Source organism: Poecilia mexicana, unplaced genomic scaffold (genome assembly GCF_051168715.1).
Source record: "Poecilia mexicana isolate PSO_F unplaced genomic scaffold, ASM5116871v1 scaffold_9, whole genome shotgun sequence".
Taxonomy (NCBI): domain Eukaryota; kingdom Metazoa; phylum Chordata; class Actinopteri; order Cyprinodontiformes; family Poeciliidae; genus Poecilia; species Poecilia mexicana.
The window spans coordinates 21326694-21345473 of record NW_028263378.1 but is presented as its reverse complement, the minus strand read 5'-3'; the positions used below and the strand labels follow the sequence as shown (position 1 = coordinate 21345473).

General features: G+C 40.8%; 1 protein-coding gene across 2 annotated transcripts; it reads right to left on the bottom strand.

Annotated features, from left to right (window-relative positions):
* Nucleotides 1-7988: 7988 nt before the first annotated feature.
* On the bottom strand, nucleotides 7989-18715 carry LOC106914988 (dynamin-1-like protein). 2 transcript variants are annotated; one of them, XM_014982270.2, is made up of 18 exons: nucleotides 18378-18715; nucleotides 17801-17923; nucleotides 17164-17305; nucleotides 16885-16923; nucleotides 16646-16692; nucleotides 16479-16550; nucleotides 16305-16391; nucleotides 16008-16170; nucleotides 15465-15585; nucleotides 14577-14915; nucleotides 11905-12025; nucleotides 11661-11816; nucleotides 11488-11577; nucleotides 10886-10984; nucleotides 10560-10676; nucleotides 10360-10469; nucleotides 10050-10209; nucleotides 7989-9929 (listed from the first exon to the last, which is right to left on the bottom strand). In XM_014982270.2, exons 2-18 carry the CDS (start codon nucleotides 17900-17902, stop codon nucleotides 9873-9875), a joined length of 2022 nt encoding a protein of 673 aa, XP_014837756.2. In that variant the 5' UTR covers nucleotides 17903-17923; nucleotides 18378-18715; the 3' UTR covers nucleotides 7989-9872. The 2 variants fall into 2 exon arrangements, with proteins under 2 accessions (XP_014837756.2, XP_087865100.1); XM_088008974.1 differs by lacking the exon at nucleotides 16885-16923.
* Nucleotides 18716-18780: the final 65 nt, after the last annotated feature.

Here is an 18780-nt window from a genome sequence, read left to right as displayed (position 1 = left end):
AAGCTTTAGTATGTAATTGTATTTACAAAAAAGTTTTTTATACATTTCTTAAAATTGTCACTAAGAGATAATCCATTTGACAATAAAATCAAGCTCCTCCTTGTGCAACTACTGCAATATGCAGCAATACAGCCAAAAACAACCAATCAGAGTCAGGAAGAAGGTCTAAGTGCTGTAAATCGTGTTTTATCTGATGTAAATCTGCACACTCACCACATGCTCACTGAAAGAAAGAAGCTACAATGTAGCAGAGAGCAAGAGGGAGGGTGGGAGCAGCGCATACACAGGGATGATTGAAAGTGCAAAACCCCTCCTCCTGGCTGTGATTGGTTGTTCCTGCAGATGACAGTGGGGCCATGGCGAGATTGATTTTTCCACATTATCTGTCTTATGTTATGCTGCCACAACATAATGACAGTTTTAATAAATATGTAAAAAAACATACTTTGTATAAATGTTACTGTGACAGCTTTAACATCAAAATCAAAATAAATTTGACACATATCTTTATTGTAAATACACCAATATTGAGCCTAGGCAACACAAGAGTGCATGAGACACTTTAATGGCCTAAATATATAAAGCCAATGCGCTGCTATAGCACAGCTAACCTTTCATGTTGCTTAAACTTGATCATTTTTTAACTGCACGTGAACATAACGTACATTTTATGACCACAGATATGAGTAAATCCAAGCAGCACTAGATATTATCATCTATTTTTAAGCGTTCCTCTCCATTTTACAATTTCCCCAGACAAGAAGAGAGTAAATGTAATAGAGCGGGAAGTTTATGTTTCTCCTGGATGTCATTTTGAGGGTCACATTTATAAGTCAGATGCATGTGTGAGTTGAGGAAGTGAGTTACACCCCATTAAAAACTTGCCAAATCCTCCCTGTTAATGCTAAGCAGTTTTTGGTAGAGGCAGCATCATCATGTGGGGGCCGTGACGTAACAAGATGAGATCCTGCAACCAGTAGCAATCCAAAATCTGCTCTCTCTGGAACTTTGTCCTCCAAGATGTTCAGCCCTCTACCGATTACTACATTTGCTCTTCAGCAGGTATGTGTTGCAAACAATTCTGTATTCAATCCTGCATTTACAAATAAACATGGAAAAAGGCCATTAGCTGCTGATGTGTTTGCAAAAGTCACAGTGTTCACGAAACGTTTTCCCAGGTCTGACACAGGAAGCTGTGTCAAATGATTGCTCAATCAATGCTGCAGGTGTAACATTTAAACTGGAAAATATTTTCCTCAGTTTGTTAAAAGCTGGTCTTTTTGTTCAATTCAACTTTTCTAGGGGATTCTAGCAGGCTCTGATATTATTCATTTTGCATATCGATTTATTAAGACATGTCACGGTATTTCAGCAGCAGAAAGTATAATTTTTCCCTTCTCTCCTTCAAATAAAAAGAATTGCATCCTGATATACATATTTTACAGTCTACGCTTGTATAAAAGCAGTGATATCTTATGACTACAGGCCACCGCACGAAACCGTTTTGCTCAAGGTTACCATTACCAGGAGACTCATACCAACCCATGCATATTGCACACTGCAGTTAAAGCAGACAATGTATTCATGTTTCCAGTGGAAAAAAAAAATTTAAATCTTCCACAGTGGGACAAAGTCAGACTGCAGTTCACTGATAATGCGGCGGCTCACGGACATCTGTAATGAGCCCGTCATTAAAAGTTTTTGCTCTTCACTTTCAGAAAGATTTTAATATCAAATGTCCACACGACTCAGACGGGCTAATGCTGTTTAATGGCAAATTTTTTCCTTTTATGTAATAGATAATAAAGCCTTTAGAAATGAAAACTGAGAGCTTCACACTGAATCCGATATTCTATAAAGGACACCAATTTTCAGCTATTTTGTTCATCTGAACCACGATAGTTTTTTTTGTAGTTTTTTTTTTTTAATTAAGACAAAGTGGACTTTTAAAAAGGGGGAGGCACGGCGTTAATGTGAAATTCCTGAACTCTTAAGAGAACAAACTTATTTATGATTAAAGTACAACTGCAATTATTGACTTATTCAGCTAATTTTTTTTCATCTGCTACTTGATTACACAGTTTCTAATTCTGAATTAAGAAGGATAAAAGAGCTTGTGCCTCTTCAGCCTTTCCACTTAGTCAATACTTTGTCAAACCACCTTTTTCTGCAATTACAGCTGCGGATCTTTTTGGTTTCTACTTTTGAGGGACTGAAGGTTTTATTTCTTCAATCCGATTGGGGAAAATCTGTGAACATTAATTTTCAGCTCTTTTATTTGGACAAACCTTTGAAAATCAAGTATCAATTCCCCCCTGCCCTCTTCACAATAATGAGCCACTTTGTTCTGCTGGTCCATCACATAAAATCCCAATAAACACCTATTGTCTCTGGTTGGAAAATGGCAAATTATGAAAAATTTCAATAGGTATAATTGCCTTTACAAGTTGCTGCATAATTTTCTGTCCTTGGCTGCGGTGTGAAGGTAGAATTATCGGTTATCTGCAATCAGCAAAAGCCATTGCTGACAAATGTTTTATGTGCTGCAATATGCAACATTACCTCAACAGAGAAGATCAATTATGTGATATTTCCAAGACAAATGTGTGTCCTATAATTCTTTATTGGCTGCCAATGAAACTGACTACAGCTGGTGGATTTTGATAATTAGATTCTCCTAACCCTGTTACGTTTCATTTCTGTCTTCCCTGCTTCATTTTAATAATGCCACTTCCACTTCTTGTGTCGTCAGGAGAGAAGAGAAGAGAAGAGAAGACTCCCGGACTTGCGCAGCGACATAATGAGAGGAGTGGAACAGAAAGTGGAGAGGAGAGAACAGCTTGGCTAATGACCACTAAAGTACACAGTCCTGCACTTATCAGCTGTTCAAAAGCAAAGATATTAATAACGGAGAACAAACTGGATTAGGAGTGTACAGTTACGTTTCCACAACTCCATTTCTTTCCACATCCAATTTGATGTGCTGATTTCCTGGAGCCAATGACGAGTTTCTTAGAGTCGCAGTGTATCGTGAGTGCATGTGCAAAGCTTTGCGATACCCCTCATCCGTCTGGGTGAGTCTACCGACACCTGCCAGTGAAGGGGAGCAGAGCTAATGAGAGTGATGCACGGCCTGAGGGACGCATCCTTTCTCCCTCTCTGATGAGTCTGATGCTTCTTCGCATTCAAGAAAAATCAAGCCTCGTGCACCATAATTATGAGCAATGCACAGCTGTAAAGCACCGCCAGAGCTGCGGAGCCGCGGTATAACTAATGTGTTTACAAGCCGCCGGATTTGTTCAGCATTGCTGTTTTTCTGCAAAGATTAAGAGAACACGGCTGATTTAAACCCTCATGCAGGTGAGGATTAGAGCTAGGCTGCAATTTGACTTCCCGCATTGTGCGTTTGTCGGGATATAAAAAGAAAAAAGAGCTGCCTCCCAGATAACGCCTGGATTATTAAAGCTATTTTGTCATTAGTGAATCACCGTTTTGTGTTTTTCCTTAAAATGCGGCACCTGGACCTAAAATAGAACTGATAAGTGCATGAAGCAGAACGAAGAGAATCTGTGTGCATGTTCTGTGAGGAATGAACATCCTCTTGTATAATGTATGGTGTGTTACCGGATGACCTTGCGCGCCCTCGTGTCGGACTCACTTGGGAACTTTTTCTGGAGCTTTAAATATTTCTTTCTTTCTTTTTTTTTCCCCAAAGTTTTGTAGCTCGGGTGTTCATGCTGTATCTGTCTTGGTGTGGGAAGAACATGAGCTGCATGCGAGGAGGCTCTTTGTGCAGCGCAGGGATGAAGCCGGCAGTCGAATATCAGATGCTCGGTGAGCGAAAAAGAAAATCATAAATATTTTATCTTTTAGGCGTGTGGACACCGTGAAAATTAGGCAACAAATTTTCTCCTTGTTTTCCAGGGCAGCAAAAGTGGTACGACGGGTCTTTAAATCTGGATATTTCATTCTTGTGGGTTTGTTGAAATCAACCTGGCATCAAAGTCACAGATGCATCTCAACAAACGAGAATATCTGAGTTCATCAATTCTGCTCAACGTCATATTGACTCATTTAAAAAAAAAAAAAGAAAAAAAAGAAGAACAAGACATTTCAGGAATTAATTTCTGCTAATTTGGATAATTCTGGCTAACAGCTCGTGAAAACCCAAAATTATGAATATTACATAATAAGAAAGGACTTTTTAAATATGTGCGTCTCCATGGATATTTCCATATTGCACTCAATACTTGGTCACGGCTGCTTTTGAATGAATTACTGTATCAAATCAGTGTGGCGTAGAGGAGACCAGATGTTGCTTTAAGAGCATCCATCAGTTTTTCCTCCGCTGTTGGGTCTGGTGTCTCTCGTCTTCTTTCCGACACCCCGTAGTCGTTTTTTGAAGGAGGTAAGGAAGTTGTGGACTTGTCTCTGGTTCCTGAGAAACTTAACACCAGGAATACGACAGGTGGAGTCCATGTTCTGCATAACTTGAGGCCATTTAAGATTTTTCTTGGTTTCCAAACTCTTGGATTTGCTTTAAAATCCCTTCAAGGCTGTGGTTATCCCCATTGCTCATGCATATTTTCCTAACAGATTTTTTTTTTAACTTTGCATTAATATATTTTGCAGCACTCTGAAAAATCAGTTTCTTTAGTAATGAAGTCCTGTTGCTCAGTATGCTTGTGGATGGCACCAATGACCGCCTGCAGTACAACTACCAGCTCATTTCTTCTCAAATGTTTGTTGTCCACAACACAGCATTTCTGTATTAAAAATGCTTTCTACTTTGTTTTTATAACCTGAATGTTATGTCTGCACTAGCAGTAACCCATAATTCTGAAAAATAACAAAATGAAATGCTTGCAGTGTGTACACTGGCAGCTTCACTGTGCATGTTTTTTGGTTCTTTTAAACAAAAAACATGCTTCATCCTTCATCAAAGGACGAAGTTAGAAAATCCATCCAGCTGTGTACAGTTACAGAGATTAATAGTTTAAATAACTGTATCTAAGCATCGGTTATTATCTGTAACAATATTTTAACCAGAACCTAAACTATCACGACGTAGAAGCTGGCATTGCAAGTTTTCAGTCAAGAACATTTATTGTTACGAGAACCAGCTGCTCGACAAACAACTCGAAACGCAAATATCTTTCAAGCTCGATTAATGATGGCGGCTGACCACACAGACGCTTTAAAAGGTCATCTGCGGTAAAGAGGTGTGTTCAGATAAGATAAGGATGTTGTCCTGTGGTCACAGTGTGTATCCAGATGTGCACTGGAAACTGGGAGACGTAAAAGTGGAACATTAAACTCAAAGAATGCTGTGCCGTGTTGAAAGCATGTTGGTGGTGGAATCATAATGTGGGGTTTTACAAAAAAGAGCTGATCTCCAGATCTTAAACCAACCAGGTGTGCCATGAGAGGAATGAGGCGGATCGGATTTCTGCTTCTTCCCAGAGATTGGACATCAGTTTTAGCAAAGCAAATAAAACACATTTACTTGTAAACAACTCTAAATCAAAGAAAGCCTGATCAAAAATCCATCAGGAACTCCACCAGAATCTTGTTGGTGACTAAGCACTTAGTGAGGCGGCAACAACAAGGTGTAATTGACCAATTGCAGGGTGTGCTGTTTTTATAGACCCAATTAATGACTTGTTGTTACAAACCCGTGTGAGATCAGTTACTGCTAACTATTTAATAATATTCAAGTTCCTCATGACTGGATATTTCAATGATGTGGGACATAAACCCTCCGCCCCCCCAAACCCCCCCAAAAAAAACCCAACCCCACAGAAACTCAGACTGAATAATTACCTGTCTCTAAATCTTAAAGTCGGTGTCATGGGGATGAAGCAGGATCTTGTTGCAGTGCCAGCCTCTTGAATCTTTCAACTATCCCTATTTTTCTCGGCATCGCCGAGCACTAGGTTCACTTTCTGCCTTCCACTCTGCTGCTCTTCTCCACCCTTCAATCTTTCTGCGTTTTCTCTGCGTCTTCTTCCCCTCAGAGGTGAGAGATTTTTAACCTTGCCTCTGACAACAGCTTTAAACCTCCCTCCCACCTCTACCGTCTTCAGTTTATCTCCTCTCCATCTTATCTGATATGGACACCACATGCTGCCTCTCTTGGCCCCCAAACACACACACACACACACACACACACACACACACACACACACACATGTATCAGGCTGATGTAAAGTCAGCTGGAATAGCACCCAATTTAAAGAGGCATTGATTTCCCCCACCGGTGCTCTATGAATACATTTCTTATGCATGAGCGCCCAGAATGATGTTTATATTCGGCGTGCTTTCTATTCTCCACCACGGCCTGAGTGTTATGCTTCGACTCAAACTCTCAAGATCCAATTTGGGTGAACAGAGGTGCTCATTTCTCTCATTGTTGATGAATTGCTGCTCACGCTGCTGGAGGAGCAGAAGCAGCATGCAATAGGTGAGTGAAGCATGGTGGAGATGAAACATTTATACGTTTCCCCCTCCTTACAGTCTGAATAAAATAATAATAAAAAAATAGAGTAAGTAAGCCCAAAATTTGTTTTAGTTTTTCTTTATCGGCTGCATAATTTGCCAATAAAAACACGCAGTGACACTAATTAACCCAAACTTTTAGTGATTTATGAAACCAATTAGCTCACATTCATTTAGCGGGCGAGGAGTCGGCTTATTTGCATTTCCTAAATAAGTAAATAAGCTAATACCTTGATCGGCGAAGGAAGACTTACCTGAGGCTGATCACACAGGAATCACAGGTGGAGCGTTCAGGCCTGCCCGGTCCACTTTTATAAAGCTGAACTTGACCTCTGCAGCTTCATCTGCTCCATGCGCCGATATCTGAACGGGAGAAAAAAAAAAAAAAAGATTAAACTGTTTGTTTTTTTTTTCACAGTTAATAACTCACAGGTAAGAGCGATAGATCCACCCAATGAGCCCTTATGAGAAAATGCCACACACAAAAATAAATCCACTTTCTTTCCTCACTCGGCTGGAATCTCCTGATTCAAACACCCAGCTCTTATTCTCCTTCAATGCGCCCAAGTCCTTTCCCTCCTGTTCTGGTGCTTCCCTCCCCTCCTTTTCTTACCCGGTTGTCGAGGCGACAGAGTCAGCGAGAGACATTTCTTCCCCAGAAGCTCCCCTCACTCTCTCTCTCTCTCTTTCTCTCCCTCTCCTTTCTCGTGGCTTTGTTCAGCACGCTCTGCTGGCTGGCCCAATGGTGGGAGAAGCACAAGGAGGGAGACGCAGCTCAGAAACCCCCCACACACGATGATGCTGAAAGGGAAGAAGAAAAAAAAGAAGCCGAGCGGGGTGTTTTTACCTCGACAGAAGTGTCACTTTCAGGGAATGAGTGCTTATTTGATTGGGTAGAGAGGATCATGTTACAAGAGCTGCCTTGATGCAGCAGCAGAGCCCCCTCTCATCATGCTGGAGTTGGTATGGTCTGGTCCAGACTCAGTTGGTGGGGTGTGCTATGAGAGGGTGATCAGAATAACTGGCTACGGTGAGGGGCAGATTAAAATAGCCAACTGATCAGGGTTTATTAGCCCGCAGGTTCATTTTTCCATCTGTCAGAGAAGTCAAACAACTTCCACCTGCTTCTCAGGCTGCGTTCAGCACCTGTAACAAGCTTTAAAGAGAGAGCAGTGATTGGAGTTGTCATGTTTGAAAAACGCAAAAAAAATGTCCTGTTTCTGACTGTGGCATCCTCACCCCACCTGCTCTCGTCTAACTGGAACGAGCAGCTCTCCAGGTTTTCTCCAACATCTATCAAACTCCCTTTGTTCGTGTGCAAGCCGGACTGATCACAAGGTAATAATTCATCAAGCAAAGGAGAATCGGGGCGGTCGCTCTGAAGCGACCCCAAACAACGCAGGTTTGGAGGTGCATACGACCGCGCGCGTGTGTGAGATGAGAGTTATAACATATCTGATGTAGAAAAACAAACTCCTACTCATAAAGTCTCCAGTGTTTAAAGTTTAATGAGCCTTTTGGACTTCATTTCAACAGACATGTATCACAAATATTGGCAGGCATGAACTCAGAGGCAGCAGCCGATACAATATACATTTAAATAGTACAAAACGCATGTTCATTCACACGTCTGCACATGCACACTGAGCACATACATGCGGAGGTAAACAGGGGGCTTCGGGGTTCATAAGGTGTGACTTTAGGGCAGGACTATGGCGCTACTGTCCAATGGTTACATAAAAACTCATATTTCCAGTTGTACCCATCACATTTAGGATGAATGGATGGAAAAATTACAAGGAATGTTTTCCCAGACCGAGTAGAAACCCTGCTCATTTTTTAAAAGAGCTAAACTTAAGGAGGATTGCACACTACCATGAAACTTGAAAACAAGCAACAGATGAAATGTTTTCTAAAATATTTAGAGAAGGAGGGAGATCTGGGTAACATTGGGTCCATGTTTACATCAGTGAAAGGAAAAAAAAAAATACAGGAAAATAGCTGAATCCTGAGTTATTCACTTTAAGGGCATATTCAAAGAACACCAGTAAGCGGATAAGAAATTAGGAATTGATCTGGGAAAATGTAACAAAGTAACTATTTTTGCATATAAAGTCAAACAGTTCTACTTCTGCATTTGCTTCATTTGACAGACATTTCAGTAATCAGCACTAAGTGATGCTCCTTCTCTATATCTAAACCAAACATGGAAATGAATGGTGGGACAGCTTTCCTTAATGACAACACACAAAAGCTGCTACAATACAAACGAGCTGATATGCAAATGTGACTCAGTAATAAACGGTGATATTTGCCAGAGCTACAGAAAAAGCAACATCTAGTCACAGAATCATTTTTAGGAAATTGACTGCAGCGTGCGTCTTCACTGTTGTGTTGCAGTGTTACGATCGATGCTGTGTTGGTTTCTGAATTTATCACCAGCTCTCCCGAGCAAAGGGGGAAAACGGCCGGAGAGAAAATTTGACTACGGGTTCATGGCATCACAGTTTTTACACAAAAGTTATAACGTGCAGCACAGTCCAGTTGGTTTTATCGTTTCATATCTTACTGTCGCTAATGGATTGCTTACTGCAGCTTTAAGACAGCGCTACATTGATAACAACGTGGGGCGGGGCTGTTTTGGTTCACACACCATCAGGATCTGCATTTGGCAAAACCAGAGATATTTCCAACCACCCGAATTTGTCTGTTTTTGTAAATGAGGGAAAAGTTTAATATCCTGCTTTCAGCCAGCTGATGGCAGTGCACAGCTACAGGTGGAGGAGGGGCAGCAGCCCTGCAATGTTCTATGTTTCATACAGTCGTGGAAACGTTTTGGTTACTCCACCATTTTCTCTGGCTTACTGAGAAGGACTTTAATCTGGAGGAACAGTGTGATGGACAAGCTGAAGCTGAAATAAAAAGTTAAGACTTCTGGATCTAACACTTCTTTTAGCATCTGGTAACTGCAAAGGGTTAACACCATTTGATAACAAAATAGAAGCATAATTAATTCACATATCATTTACAATACTTTTACAATTATAGCAGAATCCTCTAAATTAAAACAAACACTTTGTCCTGAAGCAAAAAAAAAAAAATATCCAAAAGAAAACAGATTTTGTTCCTGGCTGTTTTTCCACATGTATAACTTAAATAAGACGACTTTTGACCTGAGTGGATAAATAATGGTCCTCTGTACCTAACATTCACAGTTAAACACAGCCTCGGTGTGCTCAACAACAAAGCCAATGGGGGGAATAAAAAAGCTGATCTTAATGTGCTTCAGGTGTTCCTGCTCCACAGACTCGGTCTACAGTAAACTCACACACACTCAAAACTCAAAGCTGATCAAGCAACCCAATTTCTTCTGGCTACCACAGATGCGTCTCCCGAATCTCTGAGATGATCGTATTGGCTTTCTTAAGAGCCTGAGGGAAAAATAAACAAAACAGGCAAAAGAAGATGGTTAAATTGCTGGACCTAAAAAAAAAAAAAAGAAAGTATTTGTTGTTTGTTATTTATTTAAAAGCAGCGTCCTTCAGTTTTACCTCAAGCATCTGAGCGACCTCGATGCGCTGCTGCGCGGTTTCCTGCGACTCGATGAGCAGCTCCTGCAGCAGCGGCTGCTTATAGAGCTGACCCACCAGCTCGCTCTGCAGATGCTCCTTCACATGATTCACCAGGAAATGCATCACTGTCTTGGGCACACTGCACGCACGCGCGCACACACACACACACACACATATACAGAGCCAAGAAAGTTTCAAAAGTCAGAGAGTGACAATCAACAACAGCGGAATGGAGCGACCGACTCAGAGGGGCCTCTGGCGTTCTGGGTGTGTCCCAGTCAAATCGAACCTGTCTTGGATGCCTTTTCGAACAATCAGGAAGTAGCACTTGATGAGTCGCTGGATGACCTCGCAGTCCCGCTGCTCCTTCGCGGTCAGTTTGCGGGATGCGGGCATCGCCTGGAAGACAGGACGCGACGTGAAACTTTATGCCGCGCGCGATCAATTAAATCCTAAACGTTTCGCGCTTCTAATGATCCCATCGCTCACCGTGTCAAGGAGGTTAATGGCTTGGCTTTTACTCGGGCTGCCAAACCCCACGGCTGGAGTTCTCTCCTCACTAACCTTCTCGTTCTTCCACCGCTTCCCTCCATCAGTGGCGTCAGCCTGAGAGCAGGAATGCAACAAAGGCAATGGGCAAAAAAAAAAAAAAAAAGAAGAAGCAATTTCACCGAGTGCGAATCTCACATCCTGTAACGCTTGGATGTGAAGCGTACAGACTGCGGCTTCGTCGAGCGCAGCGCCTGCTGTTTGATTTGTCAGGATGAGTGAGAGACGTGAATGTTTGCTGTAGGACACAAACAAACAAATTGTACCTGCTGACTGTTGACGGATGCCGAGACCTGCGCTGCGTCTGTAAAGTCCGGATGCTTCGTGTTGATGTAAGCGAGCTCTATGGCCACTAAGTTGTGCACCTGACACACAAAAACAGAACAAAATGGCTCAGAATGTCAGTAAGATTTTGTTGTTTCCTATAATTAATAGAGGTCCACAAATCAATCAGACTGAGATCAGATTCTGGCAATTTTCCTCCTGATCAGGAGATCAAATACAGAGAATTCAGAATATTTTTTTGTAATATATTTCTCTCTTGTAAATGAGACCTTGTATCTCAATGAGACACTATGCAAATAAATGTCAAACAGGAGAAAAAATGTTACAATGGTACAAATGTTTTGATCCATAAATTTGGAGGACATTGTTCTTCCTGAATTTTCAACTTAAAATCACAACTTTGGTCAAAAACTGGCAGCATACTGATTTCTCCTCCTGTTTTATTGTTCTGAGAGAAAGAAATGTGGAATCGGTCAAAAAGACAACTGGAAACTGATCTCAGGCAAAATAAATAAATAATAAAAAATAGCTTTTTTGTTGCTAGCAGCTAACCCAGAATTATCATAGTGAAGCTGCGGATTACCATTTCATTCGTGATTGGCAAGCGCTTCCTCAATAATCCAGTCACAACTTCCACAATGGAATCATGCAGTTTGGGAAATCGTAGAAGCTCCTTTAATACACACAGAGGCACACTCTAATTAAATAAACCACTGATGCATGACAGTGAAAGTGGATAACATTCTCTTGACTAACCTGAGTTCTAAAGGAGGAGCAGTGCTGGATGATCCTCTGCAGCTCTTCATGAACAAGCTCGACGCAGCGCAGGCTGGGCTCCTCCAGACGCTTAATTTGCCTCTTCACCAGCAACTCGAAGGACACCTCGGGCACAAAAAGCGCAGGTCTCGGACCCTGCAGGGAGAAAGCAGTACAATTATTTACCTGCTCTCCACCACGAAACGAAAGGAATACACAGCCACAGACGACATCAGCGGCTCACCGTAGCGTTGCGGATGGCGGTGAGGATGTCCAGATCGGTCAGTCCTCCCAGCGGGTCGATGGACTGCAGCGTGCGGCCGAAAGTCTCGTGGAATATGTAACAGATCCGAGCTCCGCCGCAGCTGCATGGGAGACGGGTGCGGCTGTGAGCGCGAGTTAGCTGTGGTAACTGAGCCCAAATGAAATGCGGTCACGCCAAAAAACATTAAGGTCAATATTTGCTCTCGACACGTTCAAGTGCGTTAATCGCCTGCTGGTGAGAGAGCTGAAGAGCTGGACAGTCCCAAAAGAAGAAGCTTAAAACACTTCAATTCACACTCTGAAGGCGTTGGATCACAACCCAGGGACCGGCCTGCCCACTTCTGCAGAAACAGCTAAAAACCTCTCCTTTTAATGCATGTCAAACATTTGATCAACAAGTGGTTAAAATAAGTTCTCATGTTGATACATTACTCGTTTATTTAATCTCGTACTGCTCTAATACTTGCAGTACTTGACACCATTCTCCTTTAAAAATAAAATAAATTAAAAAAAAAAAAAAGCAAAAAAAAGGCCTCCTATATTAAGATTCACATTCAGGAAATGTGAATCGTGTAGCTTTGCAATTAATGATTTTTTTTTTTAGTAATTGATTATTCTGAAAATTCTGCGTTCATTTAATTAAATATCTTGGACTTTTTAATGCAACACTAGAAATACATGAAAAGTGGCAGATAAACATGTAATTAAATTCATTTTTTAAGTTAAAAAAATGTATTTAATTCACGAAATAAACATTGTATTGCCTGAAATGCAATAATATAGTTTTCCTTTAGCGAACTGGAACCAGGTGAAGCTAAAGCTGCCTCTTGAGGAGTTTTGGGTAAAACATGTTTTTATCTTAAATTCAATATATAAATATTTCATACAGTCTGTACTGATCTGAATGTGTTTATTTTAAGCAAATTACATTTTTTGAATGTGTAAACTCCAGTTAATCAGTTACTTTATCAGTTAACCGTTATTTCAATAAATGCCTATTCACAATTAAACCTATCTTTTTTTTTCAGCCCTTGTATTGTGCAGCAATCACCTTGTCTGTATAGTTATGTTCAACCTCCATCAAGAGCTCATGAATAATTTTTACAACTATTTTATTAATTTAGTTATTCAGCTCGTCTGAATGTGAAAAAACAGACAGTTATTTTGAAGCATACTAGTTTTCTCCCTGTTGAAGTTTTCAAAGCTCAAATCCAGTCTTTTCCTTGACGTTTTAAATGCACCACTGACACAGATGGCTTGTTTATTAAAGTCAAACGTCTGTGTAGGAAAAACTATCCCCACCGGATCAGTGAGGCGCCTCGACAATAACAAACCCTGGATCACCAGTGAAGGAACTGCTTAAGATAAAATGAGGTTTCAGGAAGAGAGACAGGAAATTACTGAGAAGTGAACAACAACAACCAAAAGTTCAGATTAGACAAGCAAGGAGGGATTCGGGTAAATGCCCATGAGCAAGCTTCAGCAAACAATGCAAGAGATGTGATTGGGGTTCAGGAAGAAAAGCAGGTTTCAAGCAGGAGGAGAATAAGAATGATGGAGGTGAACTGAATCTACTCTTCAGTGGGTCAGGCTCATGAACGAGCTCTGCCTTCTCCTCAAATGTTTTCTGTTACACCTCAGCTGTCTCATCCTCCACGTCGGTCGTGGATTTTAGATGTGGCTAATTCATCATTGCCTCCATCGACATCAGAAAATACTGCCGTCGCCCTTTGCCTTCCCATCCCACCTGCGTGTTTGCATAAGTCAGGGGAATGATATCAAGAAAACTTGGATCTCTCAAACACGAGTGTTGTAGCGTTAGCGCAGCTAGCACGCAGCATCCTCTGGTATTCCCCTTCCCATCTGACTCAGAGGGAAAGATGCTCCGAACAAAGCTTTTGTGTTTGCCTCGTCGCCTAAAGAGGATCACTAGAGGATAATGGATAAACTCGCCATGTTAGCAGAGTTTATAACTCCCAGGTGCAGTTCGCTGATTTGCTCTGGGAGGGGAGGGGCAGAGTGCCTCAGCTACTTCAGCGCTGCTGTTGGAAAGGTTTGTGCAAATGGGAACGAGTTAGTTTTGACACAAATTAGTATCTTTGAATATTTAATAAAAAAAATTAAACCATCAAAGCTGGGAGCTTATGTCAAGATGAGCCACTAGACCAAACAAGAGTCTGTGAGAAATTCTGGCAGGGAGTTAATAAAATGCTGCTGTCACTTTACTATAGGATTAAATACTGACTCATTATTACTGTGTGATGTTATTTTAACTGATTTGACCATATTAAAATTAGCCCCATTAAGTGAACTGCATTAAATTTTGTTTAAATTTTCAACAGGAAACCATGAATGTAGAATATTACATTCTAGCTTGAAGTTACTACCCCCCATATGCACATTTTCTTTTTTTTTTAAACTGTGACATTTAGATAAAAATAAGCACATTATAAAAAGAAGGGTTAAGACGTGTTTAATATAAATGATTTTTAAAAAGTAAACCTTCAAAGCATACTTTTTTTGTTGTTTTTTTTTAACTGCAAGAATAGCTTGAGAAAAAAAGTCGATTCTGTAAAAACCACACACGTGTTTTGATTCTGATCGAAACATTTCCTTCAGGGTAAGAAGCTGAAAGAGAGAGGAAGCACTCACAGCTCGGACGTTTGGATGTGCCTGGCTGTTCCCTCGATGGTGTTGCAATAATCACTGGCAAACTTGGTGACAATTTGCAGCAGAGTGGCGCTGTGATCCTCCACCGGCTGACCGTAGCTGTTGAGCTGTGCTTGGTACTGGGAACTCAGCACCGTCACCCTGGTTTTGAGGTCTGGCAGGCAGTCCCGGATGTGGTGCATGAGCAGCCTGCTCAGAGTTTTGGCCAGATAGCGTGAGCCGGCCCGCGAGGCGAGCGAGGGGTAGTGGCGCTGCAGGAAAGCCTGTTCGTCTTTCAACGAGTCCTGCAGGGTCTTCTGGGTGTTGATGTCATGCTGGCTCCTAGAAAGATTAAGGAGGGAAATCACTGATCAAGTCAAGTTTATTTGTGTAGCACATTTCAGGAACAACGGAGTTCAAAAGTGCATAAAACGTAGCACAGTAACCAACTATGAAACAAATAATTAACATTACATTTTGTCAAATGCCGTCATAAAAATCAACAAGCAAATATCCATCAAATTCAATCATCAATATTGAAGTTATTAGGAATCAGACAAACTCTGAGCAGGTCTTGATTTAAAGGATCTCAGTGTTTCAGGAGTTTTCTGGAAATTTGTTCCAGATTAATGAAGCACAGAAACTGTATGCTGCTTCTCCATAACCAAAAATCTACATGAGTGGTCTGGAAAAATCTGTGATCGGAATCACACATCTACTAAACCATTCAGTGATGTATAAACTAACAGAGCTATTGTAAAGTCTATTCTCTGAGCTACAGGGAGTCAGTGTTAGGATTTTAAAACTGTGGTGATGTGCTCTAGCTTCCTGGTTTTAGAGAGAATAAAAACAAAACAACACTATCAAACCTAAATTAATCAAATTCCAAACCTGTTTACCACCCCAATAATCCCAAGCCGGATGGGAATGACTCGACCCAGAAGGACTTCTAGAGCATCGGTCCCAGCGTCCATCAGGTCCAGTTTGCTAACAACAAGCAGTGTCCGACGACCTGACAGATAAAAAAAAAAAAACAACAAACAAAAACAAAACCCAACAGAAGTCAATATCACAGCTCACAGGTAGAGTAGTACAGAACATATCACGACTACAATGTATATAATAAAATGGAACATTTAAACGGATGCAGATAGCCTGATTTCCAATCACTGCACAGATTCCAAGAACAATCCAACAGCCTCTGAGAAGACATCTACATGCACTACATCTAGCGATCCATCAACTCTTCAAAATGCACTGTGAGAGCAACGCTCCTTTTTAAAGTAATTGCTGAAAGCCTGAACGCTGACAACTGTACTCTCTCACCATCTTAATACACAGAAATCTTCCTTCATAGTCAATCATTTAAAATGCACTCAGTCCTGATTACTTGTGGCTAGTATGAGCCGTGAGAAAGAAAACAAGACGTCTTACCTTCTGGATCAACCTCACGAGCCAGTTTCAGCGCATCGGAGGTGGCCAAGTCCGAGTTAGCCGGGGACACTGCAAGGATAAGGGAGTTCGGGTTGGAGATGAAGGACAGGATCATTTCTTGGACTTGAGCTTCAATGTCTTCAGGTTGGTCCCCAACAGGAACCTGGAGTGCCCAAAATAGGGAAGTGACATATGTTAAAATATTCAAAGCACACAATGCAAACTGATGAGAGTTTCTGACTTCACTACAGGCATTTTTTTATTTTTTAAGGAAAAACAAATGGCGGCTGAGTTTACCTTGGTGATTCCTGGTAAGTCAACCAGAGTCAGATTAAGAACATTGGGGGAGAAAATCTTCAGATTTATGGCATCAGGACTGATTCCCTGGAAAGCAAGGAATGTGTATCAAACAATAACAGAACAGAAAAAGCAAATATTACTTTCTGATCCAATTTCAAGAAATCTTTATACCTTATTATCGCCCGTGCCTCGGTTTGTCTCTGATTCAATCTCCTTACGGATTTCCTGAAAATCTGTAAAGATCTGCGAAATGTAGGCCAGAAAAACATGTGTTACACATTTAACTTAACTTGTGACACACAACCAAGGAAAAAAACTAACTGCAAAGAAAAGCATACCTGATTCTTGCAGTGCAAGAAAGTACCCCACTCTTCAGCTTTAATCCCTGAACAAAAAACGAGGTTCTTTTAACAGAATGCAAATAAGATGAAACGTAGGTAAAAATATAAAATATTTTAAAAAAATAACACAAATGCGCTGTTTGAGTTGAATACTGTACAAAATGAGTGAAAAACGTAATGAAAAATTGAATGAAGCTGAAAACAGACAAGCTCATGCAGATTAAATATACAGAGACCTGGATAGCTGTTTTGAGCATTTTGCTTAATCCCGTTTCCTAAAAAAAGTGGTGAAGAAGAAGAGGAAAAAAAGGCTCTATGTTAGAAAAGTGAAACTAAAGATGCACAAGATATAAGCAGAAGTTCAAACAGTACGTCAAAGAAAGAAGAACACATAAGCAAGTTTAAGCCGTCTCCATAACTTCACGGAAATGTCGGCCATATCTAGTCTCAGTTCAGGCATTTAAACTGAAAACACTTTTACTGACATAAAATAAGAAAGATTAATCCTTAGGTACCATTTTCAGATTTTAGTCTTTCTTTCAGAGGAGGAACATTAACCAGCTGCAAGACGAGGGGACGTCTTGTGACTATTCCTGATCCTCGAGGCAAGAAATCTCGTCCGACTAGGCTCTCCAACACCGAGCTTTTCCCACTGCTCTGTTGTAGGGAAAAAAAATTAGTGTAAATAAGTCCACATACACTGATACCCCTAAATGAAATCAAATGTAACTCCTTGCCTTTGGAAGTAACCTAAAAAGTACAATTTACCTGTGTATTAATCTCAGGATAAGAATAACTGTTCTGTAAAGGCCTCAAACCTTTTGGGGGGCGGGACATTAGAGAACAAACAGCATCGGAAAGACAAAGGAGTATACCAGAAAGGCCAGGAATAAGGTTCTGGACAGGTCTGTACCATAGTTAGCATATAAATCGAGATCAATAGCTATGAACGAGCTACAGAACCATGTTCAATCAATCGATCTATCACCTTAAATTCCAATAATGCACACAGACCTGTGAGAAATTCAAGGTGTATCAAAACCTCTCAAATGCACTTTACAGTCCAAGGTTGTTTCTTTCTCCAGCTACCTGCCCTGTAGAATAAACTGAAAGGGACACTTTAGTTTCTGATTACCCATTTTATTGACTAACCTGAGTTCCAACCACAACTATTTGAGGAAGCTGTATGATTTCTGCCCCCACGGTCAGGAAGACCTCCTGCAGCCGGTTGATAGTGGGAATCAGAGTCTCCATCCTCCCAAAGGACTGGGAACTCTTAATAATTTGAGAAAACCATGTTAGAAACAATACAAAGTTCACCTGTATGATAAGTGAAAATGTCAGTGACTTTTATAATCTGTGTCTACAGTAAAAGCTGTATTTTGCCATTAGTACCAAATGGCAAAATACATTTTCCATTAAGTGAACGCAACGGGTTGCTTCGCTCCAGGAAGAAGTGGTCCTGATGAGAGGGGAGAAACGCCCCAATCCCAAACCGACAGCAATCCTCTCACGTTACACACAACCTAAACCTTGATTTATAAATATAAAATCGGATTACATGTTGTAGGTAGCAGAATGTAGTATTATTACACTGCAACAAATTGTTGCAACACTGACCAAAGGAGTCGGTATTACGCTAACCCCAGCTGGCTAAAGGCAGGAAGTGTATGATGAGTGATTTGCTAATGCTAGTTTAGCCCTCAAAACAACCGTTGTTAATGCTTACCTTCCTGTAGTTTAGTAAATATCCTCCCTTATCCAACCTGTCGGGTTCTCATGCTTATTGTAAAGAGCCGAGTGTCAAAAAATAAATAAATTTTCTTCGGACTGATATCCACAATTAGCAGTGAAATGAACAAACTGTCCCTCAACGGCAGAGGCGGTGCCATATTACTATTCATAAGTCTGATTGGTCAGAAAATTGAAATCACGAGTTTTCCTGACGTGGGATTGGTTGGAAGAAAAGTCAACTGCTAGGTGCCATCTTTTGAAATCCTTCTCTAAACATTTTTTAATATAAAAAAAATCTAACATTTATATATATGTTTTTAGGAAATAAAAAATAATTCCGTATAGTTGTCCCCTATTATGACCTCTTCTAGGAGACTTAAAATAATAATAATAAAAAT

Bases quoted from the DNA above. Each gene is read 5' to 3' on its own strand.
- LOC106914988 (XM_014982270.2), bottom strand. From the start codon at position 17,902: ATGGAGACTCTGATTCCCACTATCAACCGGCTGCAGGAGGTCTTCCTG. The intron at 10,677-10,885 runs GTACAATTTGTT...TCCTGCTCTCAG, and splicing joins CATCCGTCAACAGTCAGCAG to GCTGACGCCACTGATGGAGG. The intron at 10,470-10,559 runs GTGAGCGATGGG...CCTGTCTTCCAG, and splicing joins CCATTAACCTCCTTGACACG to GCGATGCCCGCATCCCGCAA.